At 33.8% G+C, this 17,499-nt stretch overlaps 1 protein-coding gene across 10 annotated transcripts in view; it reads right to left on the bottom strand.

Moving 5' to 3' along the window:
* Positions 1-17,499, bottom strand: part of TCF12 (transcription factor 12) — a 371,281-nt gene that overhangs the window by 41,529 nt on the left and 312,253 nt on the right. For 9 of the 10 annotated variants that reach the window (XM_082388101.1, XM_082388103.1, XM_082388100.1 and 6 more), the window contains 4 exons: positions 7,264-7,369; positions 6,091-6,230; positions 5,666-5,810; positions 4,936-5,000 (listed from right to left, as the gene is read on the bottom strand). In XM_082388101.1, the coding sequence (XP_082244227.1) occupies positions 4,936-5,000; positions 5,666-5,810; positions 6,091-6,230; positions 7,264-7,369 (456 nt within the window). The remainder of the gene's footprint in view (positions 1-4,935; positions 5,001-5,665; positions 5,811-6,090; positions 6,231-7,263; positions 7,370-17,499) is intronic. The other variant, XM_082388109.1, reaches the window with a different exon arrangement.

The following is a 17,499-nucleotide window of genomic DNA, read 5'->3' as shown; positions in this document are numbered from 1 at the left end:
CCTTGCAAAAGGCCTGTTTCTTAACTTCTCCCTGATGGAATTCTGTAACACATCAAAGCCCAACTCAAATGTAACCTCCCCACTTACACTCATTTTCACTTCCCTTATATTCTTAGTGTAACCTGTTACTTCTTTTTGGTATTTTACTTCACACTATGCTCTATGTTACCATTTTTCTATCTTCTCTCCTTGACTGTAAGCTCTTTGAAAGCAGGGACCTTATACTGTTCAACATTGAATCCATCATTGTCTGTCACTGTTTTGCACAAGTAGGTGCTCAATATTTAAAAAAAAAACAAAACAAAGCTTGAGCGATTAAATTGCACTTGAAATTCGCTACAATACTTTTTGATAAAAAAGCGGAATTCAGTAAATAGTTTATCTCAGCATTTATATAGTGGGGTTCAGTAACAGGAATACCAAGGGGAGAAAAAGATACTACTATAAAGATGGATTCATTTGCAAATCAGTTTTATGGTATAAGCTTTGAGAACAATATGGTAAGGTTCCAATATTTCTGAGAATTAGTGTTGATGTACTAAGCTGTCCATACCACATCGTTAGGCAGGTATGGGCTTTTGAGGACATAAGCAGACTATCAACCCTTATTTTCCCTGATAACTCTGCCATTACAGCTAAATAATCCCTAAGCACGTGAAGGACTGGTGACAACTTCTTTATCTCAAAGAAGGAAGTTTATACTTTAGAGTCATTTTGCAATGACTACCTTGCAATGACTAAGCAAAATGATGTTATATATAAAATGGGTGTGGGCTCTTAAAAATCACTGTGAAAACAGGAGAAGCAGTACCAAAAGCATATCAACATATAATTTCTGGTGTTTTTATCAAAAGCACCTTCTCCATTTGTATAATAAAAGGCATTTTCTCCACTCACTCATCACATTCCCTGGTTCTATTTTGCCCTAAATTAAAGTGATGACAGACAGAATTGTTACTAATACTTTTCCTGAACTGACAGATAGCCTGGCAAATTACAGGACTTTTTCTTGTTCCTTTTACTTTCATAAAAAGAACATGCATGTGGGAAGGGAGCAACAACATTAAAAGAGCAGAATAATACAGCCTTTTAGATCACAGATCATGTCATTAAACTTCACTTCTGCATATTTATTCTATTACCAAATGACAAACTATACTGATTCTACAGAAACTGTTGTGCTACTTTAAGAAATTCTAAACATAAGGCTTTATTTGACGAAGAGCATTCTAAATCAGGAATACATTACTTTTTGTACTTTCTGACCTTAAAGAACTCCTAACATAGATGTTTCAAAGAAAAAAAAGAGAAGGAAAAAAAATCAGTTACTTAAAAAATGGGGATGGGAGTGATTTAGAATCTAGAGCATAAACACAAAGTAAGAACTCATTCTGCATGCAGTCCGTGGTCCTCATACTGTTAAGTGACCAATGATGAATAACTCCCAATACCTTCTGCCAGGCTTAAACGGTAATATGCCTCATTTTACTGCAACAAATGAGGCTCCTCCTCCTATCAGTCACGGTCTATTCCGATCAGCAGGGTGCCAATAAGCCAGAAGCTAATGAAAAGGGCTTCAGACAAAAAAGAAACAATGGAGTGCTCCCAAGCCCAACCTTGGAACTGCAAGCCCAATTTTTTAAACACTACAGTGCACATTTCAGTTAATCTTTATTATGCTAATGTTATTGAGTCTAAGGAACAAAGAAACTTATTTCATGAATTACTTTTAAACATCAACTTCCCTGAATTTTCTTTTCTTTTGTTAGAGACTACTGACCATTTAACTATCTAGATTAAAACACACACACACACACACACATACACAATACACACACATACATATACTCTCTCCCTTTCCTTTGCTCTGAGGTAGAAATCAAAACATAAATTGTCACAAAGAAGTCTGATATAATCAACAAAGTTCAACAGTCTTCTTGTTTGATCTCCTCTAAATTAAAGACCAAGTGTTTTGATATGGTATTAGGCACTGAAATAAACCAGATGTTTCTTCTCTATATAACTCTCCATGGGCACAATCTTAAAGGGTTATTGTCTGGCAGACGTTCAGGGAAACACAGAAATGGCACGAATATCCAGATTTTCCTTTCCCTCTATCTACCCTAGTTTATTATCTAAACTAATGCATAATCCATAGGGCTTTGGGAACTTTGTGTAAATACTTTCATGTACAATTCTCTTTCTAGCTATCCTGAGATTAAGACCACAATTATCCAGGCTTAAACCTAAAATAAAGGAACCTTTGCGAATGTATTATCTGGTCTTACATGTTTAATCACCCAGTATTCTGTGTGCTTTTTAATACATAAACTGAAGAACAAAGGTTGTAACCTCTGTTTCACACATGAAAGGGCATCTAAGACATGTATCAGACATTTGGGGAGCTATTAGAAATAACTTCTAATGGCAATAGCATGGCATTTCTCCATCTAAACCTAGATGCTGTATTTAAAACGTCACATTCTATAGAACTTAAAATTTCAAATACTCATGGTCACCATTTCCAAAGATCTGTAATACCTAACATCAAATTCTGAGACGCATGTCAGACTCTCAAATGTAATCCTCATAAAATTCCTTCTACTCATCTCTTCTAATCCTTCCTATCCCCAATGTATTTTTTTGTCTGTTTTTCAGGACATTCTAAGAGCACTAAAGTGAATATGAGTTTGTAATGGAAGTTAGAGAAAGAATGTGTTTGGGGGAGGTGTCTGGTGCAGAGCGGGGCAGGAGATGGATTGAAGGAAGGGGTCTGAAGTGTGCAGACTATGGCATGCCGTGATGGAGCAGATGGAATGCATCACCGTCAGCTATGACAGAAATGATTTATGGAATGACCTGGCTGCTCCTGCCTAGTAACAACACAGGATGACAGGGCTGAGTTTCCATGACAACCAAAGCCCACCCACTAACTAGATTAAACATCCTCCCCTGGCTTCCACTCACACTGAATTTAGATTTTCTTTTCCAAATGCCAATTGGTTTAGCTAGTATGTTGGTCGTAATATGGGAGAATAGTCAAGGACCTGAAGGGTAACTGAAAAGGAGCTTGGAGGACCACTGAGAACATCACAAATTCCTGCCTGCCTATCTGCCAAGGATCCTTTATGGAAGTTTTCCTTGAATGAAATAAACAAAAACTTTTGAGAAAAAAGCCCCTGAAATGCAGGTTATACTTTTTTAAGTTGTCTAGTATCGAAAGTTCAAATGTTATTTGTCTTTCTACCTGTGAAATATCTGCTACTGGATTCTTACAGAATCAGCAGAAGGAATCGGCAAGTCAATCAAATACCTGGGAGGCACTCATTTAATATTACAGAATAATTTTCTTCCAAAGTAGGTAGTTTTCATCATGTGGAATAAGTCCAGAATAAGTGAGACAACTCCCTTTAATCCTCATCAGCACCTTGTAAAATAACAGTCCCTGTACCACTGGTCTTTCTGAAAGTGAAGCTAGTTAGATCAGATCTAATCTAATATCTAGGCTTTACCTTTCCTAGCTTGGTGATCCCTAGGGCAAGTTACTTAATCTTTCTGAGCCAAAGTTACTTAACCTTTTAAACCTTAGTTCCTCATCTGTAACATGGGAATAATAATGCCAACCTCACAGGGCTTTCTTGAGGATTAAATGAAACGACGCATGTAAATGCTTAGTATAGTGCCTAGCACCTAGTAAGCATACAAACTACAGATGATATTTTTGTGGGTTTTGTTATCATCATCATCATTTTTGTCATATGATGCAAGACTGAATTCAGCAAACATTTACTGAGCTCTATTTTGTGTGAGCCACCACTATGTGGTAGATGAATTTGACTTGGCTTCATTTCTCAAGAAACGTGTACTGCTCTGGAGTAAGGTTTATTTACAGAAACCATTCACAAAGAGGTTTATCTCTTTAAATTTCAACAGTTGCTTCCTACTACTCACACATTAAGTGGTTTGCCTTCCCCATGAACAGCAGCAAATGTGTTTGACAGAGTTAACTGCACTTCATAGTAAGACATAAGTAAGACAACTCTGAAAATTCTGAGAGGCATATCACTCAGGAGGAAAAAAGAAAGGAAGAAAAAGCCTAAGGAGAAACTTTAGAAAATACAAAGCAGAAGAGCCTCTTAAATAATTAGATTTGGAATCTTTATGGACTACTGGTAAATGTTCTCCCAAAAGAATGGATTTCGTTTCAATGTTTTAAGGATCATATATTAAAACCGATCACTGCCTTTATTAAAGCAACTCATTGCTTTGTCATTAACATTCTGGTGTGATGTAAACTACTTGCTGAGGAAAATACTATGGGATTCCTTCAAATTAGTTTTACTCATTTTAGCGTGGGTTCTTCAATGGATCTGTTTTTTTCCTTTTTGGGAAGGCTCTCATCTCCTATGTCTTGAATCAGCAGCAGATGCTTATTTTTTCCTTTAAAAAAAAAAATATAAAATACCTTCCATGTTAGAAAAAAATCCTTATAAAAGCACTTCCTTCTCTGGTTCAGAAGAATAACTAAGTTATGTTTCTTGGTTCCACTTGACTTATTTTAATGGGCAACTCACAAAGTATATGTTTAAAACTAATAAACAGATTGAACTATTAACCTCAGTAATCTGTGCTTTAGATTTCAAAATGCCCAAATTTCTTTTTCTTTTCCCTACATCTGTTGCATTAAGACAAAAACAGATATTTAAATTGAAATTAGAAGGACAGTTCTTGTGGGAATAGGGTGGGAAGGTGTTCTCGTGAATTATTTTAAGGGCAGTACAAATCAATACAAACCGAAAATAGCTCTAAATGAGTAATGAAGTGGTCCTGTTATAACTACACCCTTTAACTATGACGCATACTGCCCACAAAATCTAATCACTGCATTCAGCAGTGTAAAAATCATTCAGCAAAATATGTAAATTCAATACTTACAGATGCCAAAGCTTTTCCAAGTGCATCACCTGTCTGTGAGCTTCCAGCAGCATTTCCTCTGGTTCCTGAGTATTTCAAAGAGGAAAACAAATCAAGAAGTTTAGCAGGCAAGCAGGCATGCTTTTCAGCACTCTGCCATTATTTCAATGGTGTTCTCCATTGTTGTTGCACATCTGTCACAATAAACCTGCAAATACTCTGCATGTGTTGTGTTTAGTAAGCTAAAGTAAAGATGGGTTCCTTACCAGTTTGTACATTAATGAAAAACAAAGTTTCTTTTCTTCCTGTCTTTCATTTTTAAACTCAATACTAAAAAATACGTTGAGTCAAAAGGTACAAATTTCCAGTTATAAGTAAGTACTGGGGGTGTACGTGATAAATATAACTAACGCTGCTGTATGTCATTTAGGAAAGTTAAGAGAGTAAATCCTAAGGGTTATCACAAAGAAAAAAAATTTTTTCTATTGCTTTAATTTTGTATCTATATAAGATAATGAATGTTCACTAAACTTATTGTGATAATCATTTCATGATGTATTTAAGTCAAATCATTACACTGTACACCTTAAACTTATACAGCGCTATATGTCAATGACGTATCTTGATAAAGCTGGAAGAAAAAAATATGAAAAGAACAAAAAAATATATATATATGTATTGAAAAATATGGGATTCACTACAAATCGCCAAATTCAGTTTTAGGGAGTTTTGCCAACCTAAAAAAGCTCACCTAGGATGCTATCTGATCCATTGATGGGAGGGGTGTGTGAGGCAGCAACATAAGGTGAACTGCTGGTACTGGCACGGTGGAAGCTGGACATTGGTGGAAGACTTGTGTTTATGTCTGTTGGTGAAACTGAGTGTGGAGGATAACTCTAAAGAAAGGGGGAAAGAGACATGATCTATTAAATACATTTTCTGAATAATACGCACATATAACTGGGCAACTACTATAACAGGTTAAAAAGAACATCATAAATTAGCAGCTGAAGAGCACTACTCTTGTCATTTACTTTTTCAAAAGGCATGAAGTAAGCCTAGAAGTATTTCAAAATTCAGAAGTTTTGGCAGAATCAAATCTTACACTTGTAATCCAAAAAGAAACACAAGTGAGGACAAAGTGTTGCTGCACCCTAGTCATGTGTTACAGCCTACCAAGCGGTCATGTGAATGAAGGCTGCCATAACTACTGGATTGAGACATGTGGGAAGTGGAGGTCCCCAGAATTCCACCAAAACCAGGCTGGCTCATCCCATTTGATGAACTCCAAAGGTCAGAAGAATTGTGGGTCCCATCTAAGACAAAAAGAGAAATATAAAATTTTCCTTAGCCAAAATTTTTTCTTTTATTTTGATGATGCTATAAAAATTCAAAGGGTACCCTCCAGATATGTTTTTTCCTCCCCTTTCCAACCTAGTCTTCATCTAGTTTTCTTCCCTCCAAACTGTATAGTTACTATGTTAAATGAAGGAATAAAGCTTTATAGTTAGAGGGAGAAAAAGTAATCTAAACTGTAGTAGGCAGGTCATTATAAAAATCCTCACAAGACCTAAATTCATATCAGGGAGGACAATAAAAATTCCAAATTTGGGGATAGGTTGGATTTAACTTTTGGTTAAATGGTATACCTATATACAAAAAATTCTTAATCTATAAGCAATGTATATTATACCAAACATTCTCAAACTAGAATAAAGAAGTTTCTCTTACAGAGAACCTAAGTGATGGATAATGACTATATTATAGTCAGCCTTCAAAAGAAATGTGTTAGCAATGACTTCACTCTCCAATGTAAAGTCAAGGAACCATTTATGTAGTAATTTATTGCTCCCATAGTCCAAAACCACAGAAGACCAAATAAAAATGATTTGCTAGACAAGAATGAAAGGAAGTGCAACACTTTTTCTCTCTTAAAGTCTTGTTCTGTTCTATGATATTCACTTTTTATTTGCACTGATAATTCTAGGGGTGATATGAATCTGTAATTTAAACAAGAAACTAAAATTGCTAATAGCTTTTATACATTTAAATCCTAAAATGAGAAAGAGCAGCTTTACTCACTTTTCTCAACTGAAGTCCTTTATAAATTCAATCAATATTAGATGGGCACTCTGATGCTTCGCTGAATAATCCAACTACATTGCAGTCAGCAATAATTAGCAATAGGAAACTTTAAAACTAAATTTTAATTTGCTTCAACCAAACATATCTAGATAAAAAATGTCTGAACTTCTATACAGATATTCTCTTTCCTCACAACTTTAAAATATTAGCTAATATACAAGAGATAACTGTTGTAGTACTTGACAACTATCTGGCAGTACTTACCTTGCATAAAGAAAGTGCTAGCAAACATACTGGTTGGTGGCTTGGGAGATGGATAACTAGGAGATTCACGGTTGAAGTCATCTGAATTTGGGGACGGTGCATATACCTTAAAATTAGACAGGAAATTTAATTAAAATGTAAATGACTGTCATACCACTTATGTAAAATGTGTTTCCTGAAGGGCCTAAAAAGGCCTATCCAATATCTAAAAAGGCCTACCACAAATCCAAATAAACTGCCTAAATCCTCATAAATAACGTCTAACTTGGATATTATCTACCTGTTTGTTTTTGCTGATTACTAGAGAAAAAACTATTCTAAATATCCCTGTAATGCATCTTTGTGTGACAATTACATCAGGTGGTTGAATAAAGTCACAAATGTTGACTTTGTTTACAAAACACAAATCCGTATAGGCTCATGATTCAAAATGTGATAGTGGAAACTAATGTCTTTTGAATACAGCATGAAATAAAATTTGTTTTATTTTATGAATTTGTTCATAAAATTCATTCTTTTCACTGTTACAAGATTTACCAAAATCAAAACGAGTTAGATTAAATGTTACTATTCTTTACTACTATTAAAAGTTAACTGTGAAAGGCACAACACAATTGTTCAGAAACTTCCTTAACTTAGTAGGGTTGGCAAAATTAAAACCAAGTTCTGCTCAGGGGTTTTAATTCTTTAATTTCAAGTATATTTTCAGCTCTGGCACAGCTTTCAGGAAAGTCTCATTTAATCTGTCAGAGCAGTATTAATTTCCTTTGGTAAACCTTTGCTTCAGATAAACAAAGTATGAACATTTTGAATTGGCAAATGGCCAACTCTGTCATTTCTCTGGAAAACTAAATGGGCATCCAAATAACTGTAATAATCAAAACATGATCAAACCATTCTCATGATGACTACTGAAACCAAGAAGGAAAACGAGTAAGTAACACTTAAGGTGATGCATGGTCTGTTAAAGTAAAAGTAAACCAGGAGTCAGGAAGAATGGAAAGGTGTCCTATTGTGAGCAGTGTATGAAACATATTTCTTTTGTTTAGTTTGATAAGGGTACATCTATTAAATTTTAATCAAAAATAAAAATTCAAAGTGTTCACTTAACGTGGAAGAAAGTAACTAGCTCAATAAAATTATGGGAGGATTAGTAAAAAAAGCATACACATTTTTTGCATAAGCACAGAAGATTTCTGGAATTACACGTAAGAAACTTAATGGTTACACCTCTGGACTTATAATTGGGGAGGAAAACGTTTGCTTTATGCCTTTCCACACAGTTTGATATTTTTATCCAGCATACATTCCTATGCACTAATAAAAAACTGGAGGAAGCACACACAGAGATTAAAATGGGAGCCAATTTTTTATTTACCTAAACTTTCATTTATTCTTTCTCTGAGGCATTAACTAACTGTAAAGATTTCTGGCAAATTACCTAACCTTCTGAGACTCAACTTCCTCATTTGTAAGATGGTGCTAACATTACCTGCATGGGGGAGCAGGGGGTGATGGGAAGATTAGATGAGATAATAATACATACAAAATGTTTAGGGAATTCCCTGGCGGTCCAGTGGTTAGGACTCTGCACTCTTAATGCCTAAGGAACAGGTTTGATCCCTGGCTGGGGAACTAAGATCCCACAAGCCGCGCGGCCAAAACAAAACAAAACCCCCCCCCCAAAAAACAAACAAACAAAAACCACAAAAACCACCTGGATTCCTCAAGATGGCTAAGGTGCACAGAAGGCTCGAAAATGTTTAGCATGGTAACCACTCACTAAGTATCAGCTAATAATATCAACTTTCGAATTCTTATAAGAGCAGTTACACTGCTACATACTGTCCCTGTTTAGTACTCAACTGCTATTTCTTATAGTTTTTGTCCAACATCATCCTACTTATATATACAGTTCACCCTAGATAAAAGTTTAAAAAGTCCATTTTTAGTCTTCTTGCTAGCCATGCTATTACAAGCACAGGTGTGTCTTTTTAATGGACTGGCATTCAGGTTAGTTTCCTACTTCTTACGTCCCAGAGGGGAAAACACACACTTGTGGTACCTGAGAAGTCTGGGACAAGATATATTCCTAAGAATTACCCAGAAGGATCCTAGATAGGGGATTATGCATTATACATATTAAACATATTTTTCTAGTTTAGTGCTATTACATAAAGACAGAGTTAGAATGAAAGAATTGGATATACACAAATGTGTTTGCAATGTATTAGATAGGCTGATAGACAGGAAAAGTTTTCAGGAAAGGAATTTTGTACTTTTTTCTTTTAATCAAGTTTCAGCATCAAAATTTAGCTTTAGCTAGATGTCCTCTGTCCCCTTTATAATATACAGATTTTCCCCAAACTACGTTGAAACCACAAACAACAAAAAAGAGTATATCCACAGATGTAGAAAGAAAATACAAATGAGAATAAAATTTAGAAGACAGCATTAGAACATGTTTTTGTCACAAATGCTTATTTACTATGTATACCATCACTGATCTAAAAGTATACAATATAAAATTCTCTAATTCTATCTAGGTTATAAATTGAAACAGTATATAAACCTCCCAATGATACTTATGAAAAACTCCAGTTTTGATGTGTCATTTCACACACAAAAATCTACATAATCTGTCAGTTAAAATTTATATATAATCTCTCAATATATATTTCTTTATCCTTAGTTCTATTCAATTCACTATATTCCATACAAGATAAACTTACACTTAAAAAATTTTTAAATGTATGCAATTACAAAAGCAAAGAATTTCTGCTGATTTACAAAAGAACTTTTGCTGACTTTACTGATTTACAAATCGCTGTAAATAAAGGAGAATATGCTGATCAGATAATGGTCAATTGATGACTATCATGGAAAGCAAGAAAACCAAGACAAACACACGAAGCAGAAGAGGCTTGCCTGCTTGCCTCTCGTATGTAAAAATTTTGAAGCTGTATTAAGAACACAGGGCTCATTTTAGGGCAAAGTTGTTTTTAATGTTAGTCTCTATAAATAGACTTTGAAAAAGATAAATGGACTTTTAAAGAATAGATCTTATAAATGAAAATGGTAAAAACTCTAAACTACTAGAAGTTTATCATTTATTTACTAACATAAGTTCAAAGTTTTTATCATGATAAAAATGTTTTGAAAACCGTGGTTCTCAAAGAGGCCCATCTAACAGCATTTCTAACACACGACAAAAAACTTTACTTTTGGTATCTTAACCATAGCTTGCAAAAACATAGATGCAATGTTATGAAGCAGCAGTTGTGCCAGTTGCGATTTTTCAGATCAAAGAGTTCTTGCGGCAAAGCACAACTGATGTGGTCTCAAAGACTTTATTAACTCCAGATGTAGGGAAATAGTCAGCCAATTCCACAAAAAGAGCAAGTCTCTTTTAGTTACAATCAGTACTGGCCACAAATTAAAACCAGACTGCTTATGTCATCTGATCACCTGCACATAGATGCCAGTTTTTTCCTAGTTAATGATCTAATCACACATTTAAATCTTAAATATGATTTTGTATCACAACAAACAAAATTAAGAGAAAGGAATATGTGTGCTTAAGGTGATTAAAATCTACCAGGAGTCACACTATTTTAAAAAGAAACAGAAAAAGTACAATTAAGTAATTTAAGATGTTCTATTGAAATGCGGTAATTAGAAATTTTCTTTAGAATTCTAGCCTCCATTTCAGAATGTCAGGTTCAAAGTAGGTATCATGTGGGAATGTCCTTCTTTCTCAAGTACTTAATTTTTCTCCTCCAGGAATGGAGAAGAGAGAAATTTTGAGTGTTGGGTGAACAGAACCATAACATTTACCCCAACTTAAACGAATATAACTGAAAATCTAACAGATTCCTCCCTTTCATTGTTAAGTATGTTTGAAAAGAATAAATTCACAGTAATATCTCTACTGTCCTCATCCCATCAACCCAAACTTACTTTTTAAGAGTGACAGAGTACTTCAGGGATGAATATTTACATTACTCTATACAGTGATTACACAATTATCCTTGGAATGTTTTAGCTCATAAAACCAATTGGAGTCAAGTTAGCAAAAACATTCCTTTTTTTCCTGCTTGGGTGATTCAGTTTAGTCATATGGATCACCCCAGTTCAGGGCAGTCCACTCTCTGTTTAGCTTTAGAAGCTGGAGCTGTGCACTGTGCTCTTGACTTCAGTGCATCCATCCTGTAATTAATATTGGAAACATCTCTGTAAGGCAGAAAGGCATGATTTTCTGATAGTTGTTCAGCAAAGATGAAAAAAAGTAGAAGCTTCTGCTAAAAAGATATTTTTTTCTTTTTATCTTGTCACATCCAGTGATGAGTTAAAAGATGATGCCATTCCCTATGCTTTTAAAAATAGATCCAAAGCCTGTGTGGTAGCGGATATCTTTAAATGTTCTAAATGATGAGGAAATGAATTGGGAATTTTCTTTAGTATGTGAGAATAGCTCGCTATATATCTTAATTAAGATACCCTTCCACAGAAAATGAGAGGAATGCTTTAGACGGGCACTGTCCAATAGGCTTCTGTAATAATGGAAATGTTCTATATCTGAAAAGACGGTAATGTATCTATGTACAATACAGTAGCTACTCGTTACATGTGACTACTGAACACTTGAGATGTGGATAGTACAAGTGAGAAACTGAATTTTTAATTTTAATTTAATTAAATAGTCATTTGTGGCTATTGGTTACTATATTGAACAATACAGGATGAGATCACTCTTCCTTACCCACCAGTTTAAAATTAGATAAATTATTTTGAAAGAAATATTCTAGGAGTCTCATAAACTCCAAAGGCTATGAAACAAAAACCAAAACTCTTAAACATTTTGGGAACACCTTTATCTAATTTGGAAAGAAGAAAGACGGAGAAGCTTATCAATTTTTCTGAACATGCTCTAACACAGAAATTATTACCGATATTTCATTATGTTTAGGCTCCTATTAGCTCTTTTGTCAAGGTGGTTTGACTAGCAGTTCTCTTTAAGTTCCAATATGTTAAATACCATTAAACACTTTAATGCTAACATTAAACCTCCAATGTGTGAAAAGTTTATGCTAATAGCATAAATCATCTCCAGCATAATCTTTATCAACTTACCAAAATAATAAGGCAAAACAAAATCATTTGGCTAATTTACCCTACCATCATAATTTTAAAATAAAAATGTGATACTATATTCAGGAGCATACACTTAATTTATCTCATTTTATGTAACTATATTTTGTATTAAGCAATAAAAATTTTTCAAGATCTAGCTGAGTATCTAAAACCTGACAACTAACAAACGAAACAGTTCAGGTCACTGGAAAAAAAGAAAATCCCAACCCAACTCAAATTCTAGCTTTAAAATCTGTAATTAAACCTCTGGGCCACTGATTTTAAAAATAGGCACATTTAAGGGTCAACACTCAAAAACTAAGAAAGAAAAACTAGGTAATTATTATAAGAATTTTTTAGTTACTGCTGGTCAACTTATGCAAGTTTCACACACAATAATGTACATAAACAGTTTCCTTCTACCTCTGCATTTTGTGGGACCTGAATTTACTAAAAAGAGGCTGTTTAAAAAAGAGTAAGTAAAATTTCTGCTTTAAATAATTGGACTCACTGAGGTAAGAGTGCTAAGTAAGTAAAAGTTAAAGAAATTTTACTTAAAGAAATTTAACTAAAAGTTAAAGAAATTTCCTAAAAACTATTCCCTATTGATTTTTCTGATCATTTTGGATCCATTGTTTTCTATGCATACTGACCTTATGCATAAACTCAGATAAAAAGCGTATCTTTAACATAAATGTCAAAATCTTAAAGTTTCTGAACTTCAGGGCTTCCCACTTTCCTGGTTCCCTCTTTAATCAAAATTAAAACAAGCACAACCCAAAAGAAAAAGACATTTAAAAATTTAAGTACATGAAATAGCAGTCTAATTTAAGAATCTCCTAACATCCAAGAATATTTAAACAAATGACAGATTTGATAAATATCTCAATGTTTTCAGTATTTTAATATTACATAAAAGTAGTAAATTTTGCCATAAAGTCCAACCTACTACTCAAGTTTTTATGGTAATTCCAAGCCTGGGGGGGGGGAGTATTTATATAGTTCCAGTACTAAATATTGTTAAGAACTGAAACCAAAAGGCATCATAAAGCAAAATGTCTGAAGTAGGACTAACTCAGGGACACACAAGCTATCCATGAAAGATTCTTTTCATCTAATTAGTTAGCCTGATAAAAACACAACTGAAATTTCTGTAAAAGGCATAAATATATGTTCATATTTTCAACACTCATAAATAAAAGGACCAATATCTTTTCCCAAGAATTTCCGCAGAATGTTTAGCGGTGAAATAATGTAAAATTTCCTTTTTAACGATGATAAGAAAAAAGAATTCTAGCTTTCAGTACAAAGCAGCTTAAAATCAATTACTACTGCTGCTGTCTAAAAAGTATAGTTGAGTAATAGTGGTTTTCAAGTGTGAGAATTTCATCTTAGGTAAGTCAAGCACATTTTAATTAATCTTAACATCACTGGGCATATTTTATCAGTTCTTTATTGTAACCAGTATCATTTTTATAATAAGCACAAATTTTTTTCCTGAGAGATAAACCATGGAATTTTTAAGGGACTGGGTTTGAAACTTGTATGCTAGGATAATGTACTGAACAAATCAATGAGTGTCACTTCGCTATCTACATTTTAAAAATATTTAGACCTAACAATACAGCACCTGATCCCTGTCTTCAATATGTTCATGAGCTAGTGGAAAGGGACATAAATTTCCTTCTAAAAGATTAATAAACCTGACCCGTGACAACATACTCTCCTGGCAGGGGCTTAACTTCCTGGTATTTGTGTCCACTTGAATCAAGAAAAAAAGACCTTCTTGGATTCATATCTAGAATATAGTCTCATATATTTTTGATAAAGGGAAAAAAAATCAAAGCAGATTTAAGCTAAACTCCTTGTCATCCAATGTCTTTAGCATTCCAACTTCAGAGAATTCTTAAATGACTTCATGTTTTCCTCATCATACAAATGTTAGATTTAACCCTACTGGGCCCATAGACAGCCTGGAAATTCGAATTAATTAATTATATACTTTCCTCTCTCATGTTAATTAGCAGTAAATCCCCAATGGAACAGAAATGTAGCTCTCTATACTCTCATATTGGTTTCTGTGCTTTTATTAACTGAAAATGTTTATTTGAAAAATAAATCTTAGAAGTATTTACAATGCAATTTTAGCTACTTGCTGCTCTAATTCTTATGATAATACAAATTATGTGGGGAGGCAGGTGCCAAAACCATGGCTATACCAATTTTCACTACTATGAGTTCTATTAGAAGAGGCCTGCTAATTTCCTGCATTTAAAAACATATCTAGGATAGTTTTAAGTTCTTCATCTTAAATAGAAACTAGTAAAAAGCTGCTTGACTGACCATATCAATTAGCATTCATAAAATTGTTAAGTCTGATCATATATGCAAAATATATTTATTTGTAAATGGCCTAGTGTTTTTCTCAGTGACATTTTCTTTCCAATGGAGTACTTGGATACAACCAGTAGTAAGGATAAGTGAAATCTGGCCCTTTGCTATGCAGACTAGTTTACTTGTCCTTGGATGATAGAAAAGAGAAAACCTGCTCTTAGGAGACAGACCTGGGTTCAGTTCTGGCCTCAACACTTAACTAACAGGGTGGGGCTTAAACAAGTTACCTAACTTCCCAGCACCAATTTTTCCTTACTTATAAAAGGAGGCTAGTAACAGCTAAATGACAGAGTGGTTATGAGAATTAAATGAGGTAAACATAAAGTCCCCAGCGTAGTTCCTGACACAGAGTAGCCCTTATGATCATGTTAGTTCCTGTCTCTTCTTTCCCAGATTCCATACAAAGAAGGTGAATATTCAAAATGTGTTTCTAAGCTTGAGTTTTAAAACTTGGATTTCTGTGTTGTCTCTAATAATATTAAAATAATCCCCTGAAATAATGAAAAGAGCATCATGTCTGTACTTGCTGCAATTTTTATACCTGGAACACTTTGCAGCATCTTCAGTTCAAGGCCTAGAAAATGGAGGCTGATGAGATCAGAGGAAGGCTGAAACTCCAGAATCCCAAGGTGAAGAGAACAGGAATCCTCTCCTCCCAAAACTTCCCTTCCTTTACCTCTAAGACTTTCTACCTTTCTGCATAAAGGACACAATTGAGTCATATCAATGAGAAAACTGAGAGCAGGCCAAGTTCTTTATAAGTAAGGAATCTCAGAAATCCATTATTCCTTGCTATTTTTCAAAGTTCAAAAAATATTCAAAGTGATTTTAAGTCCCATATTTATCATAAACACATATTAATATCTTATAGCATGGTACATAATACAGCTATACAAAAGCTACATGTGATATAAAACATTAACCCCTTCTCTTTTCAGATAGTGGGGAAAACAGGGTTAACATTTTTGCCTTTTCTTTTCTACACATAGATGCCCAAGCCTCTTATATTTCCAACAGTACAATACAGCCACATAATCTTAAATAACAAAATATGAAAAGGCTCTTCTCTTATTAATCTATTTTTTCCTAGAGTCTGTTCAGTCTATTTATTAAATTACCCCAAGCATCCATAAATATATGGAAATCAACCTGAAAATTTAAAAATAAAAACCGGAAAAAAAAGGAAAGCATTTTCTTTAAGCCCAGTATCACTCAGGATTTCTCACTCTTTCATAACACCCATAAAACGATCTTAAAAATGAAATCAAAATATTAATATTCAAAATATAAATCTGTCCTATCATCTTAAGATAAACTGATAAAATGGAGTTAAAGAGTGAGCTTAAATTTAACTGGTTTATTATGAGAATTATACAAAAATTCCATAACTCAAGTGAGGAAATACATTTCACTTAGACTCTGGCAATATTAATTTAAAGTGCTAGTTTTTACTATAAAGCATTGATGGGTAGACATTTCCCAATATATACAAAGATGAGGTATTTACCATAGTCTTTGGATAATATAATTACATACTATACGATTTTCTTATTGAAGAGTTAGAATAATAATAATAAACTAGATGTGGTAAAAATAAAATACATGTAAGAAAACACATATAAGACTAAGGGCTTATGATACAGAGGACTAAGAAAATATATCATCCTTTACGTATTTTTCGAGAACATAAAAGTCACCTTTGACCTATATCAAGCACAGGCTATCAACTTTCAGGCTACACTTTTCTAACATACCAGCCATGTCATCTACCGTAAGCCTGGAAATACTTAATACGATCAAAGCTGTTCCCCCACCCCTCCACCCCCAAATGTAGAACAAAGAGAAATGCTGTAATAGAGTGATCTGTGCTCTTGAAAGAATAAAATCTAAACTCAATCTGAGTTATAGTCTCTCTGCTTCAGGGGTCCTGTATGATTAATTTTACTAAACTTGCACACACACCATTTTCAGACTATTTTACTTAGAATTGGACATAAAAGAAAAAAATTTCACATTTGAAAGACAGTTGCCAAGGAAATTACATAGAGATCAAGTTATTTCACTTATACTACCCATCTAAATCTACCTCTCACATTCTCCAAAGCTCTGTTTATAAGGCTAGTGTGAACACATACTTTTTAATGAGTTTAAGGATATTTTGGCTTGATTGTCATCTAGTAAGAAAGCTTACTGAAAAGTTAAGAACCAAATGCTAACGAAGTCCAAAGAGGCCTTACCAAAGCAGTCAGAGAACGAAAAAGTGCTTTCATTAGTTCTCACGTACACTGGTTAAAGTCATATGCTACTTTAAAACATTTTCAAGTGGTAAAAAGGGAACGGACCAACATAACTGACTGTATACCTATTTTAGGAAAATGTGATTAATTTTTTTTGTAACTTCAAACATTAACATTAAAAATGCCTCCACTCCTGACCAAAAAAAATCGCTAAAGTCATTTACGTATTTAATAAAACACCTGAGCTAATACATTGTTTTGGAAAAATTGAGGAGGAAAATACTGAATTCCTGACATAAACCCAAGATTGTTATTCACTAGTATAACATTTTTATGTTTATCAACTATCTAATAAAGATAACTCCTATTGAATATTCCAGAGAAGTTCACCTTCTTTTTAGAATACACAAAATCCTCTGACTTAAAGATATTTTTGTAGAAACATACTAAGTAATTAATACTGAGTAATTAA

This window comes from Balaenoptera borealis (assembly GCF_965194805.1).
Source record: "Balaenoptera borealis genome assembly, chromosome: 3".
Classification (NCBI taxonomy): domain Eukaryota; kingdom Metazoa; phylum Chordata; class Mammalia; order Artiodactyla; family Balaenopteridae; genus Balaenoptera; species Balaenoptera borealis.
The sequence above is the reverse complement of the archived record's forward strand: the minus strand, read 5'-3'. Positions and strand labels throughout refer to the sequence as shown.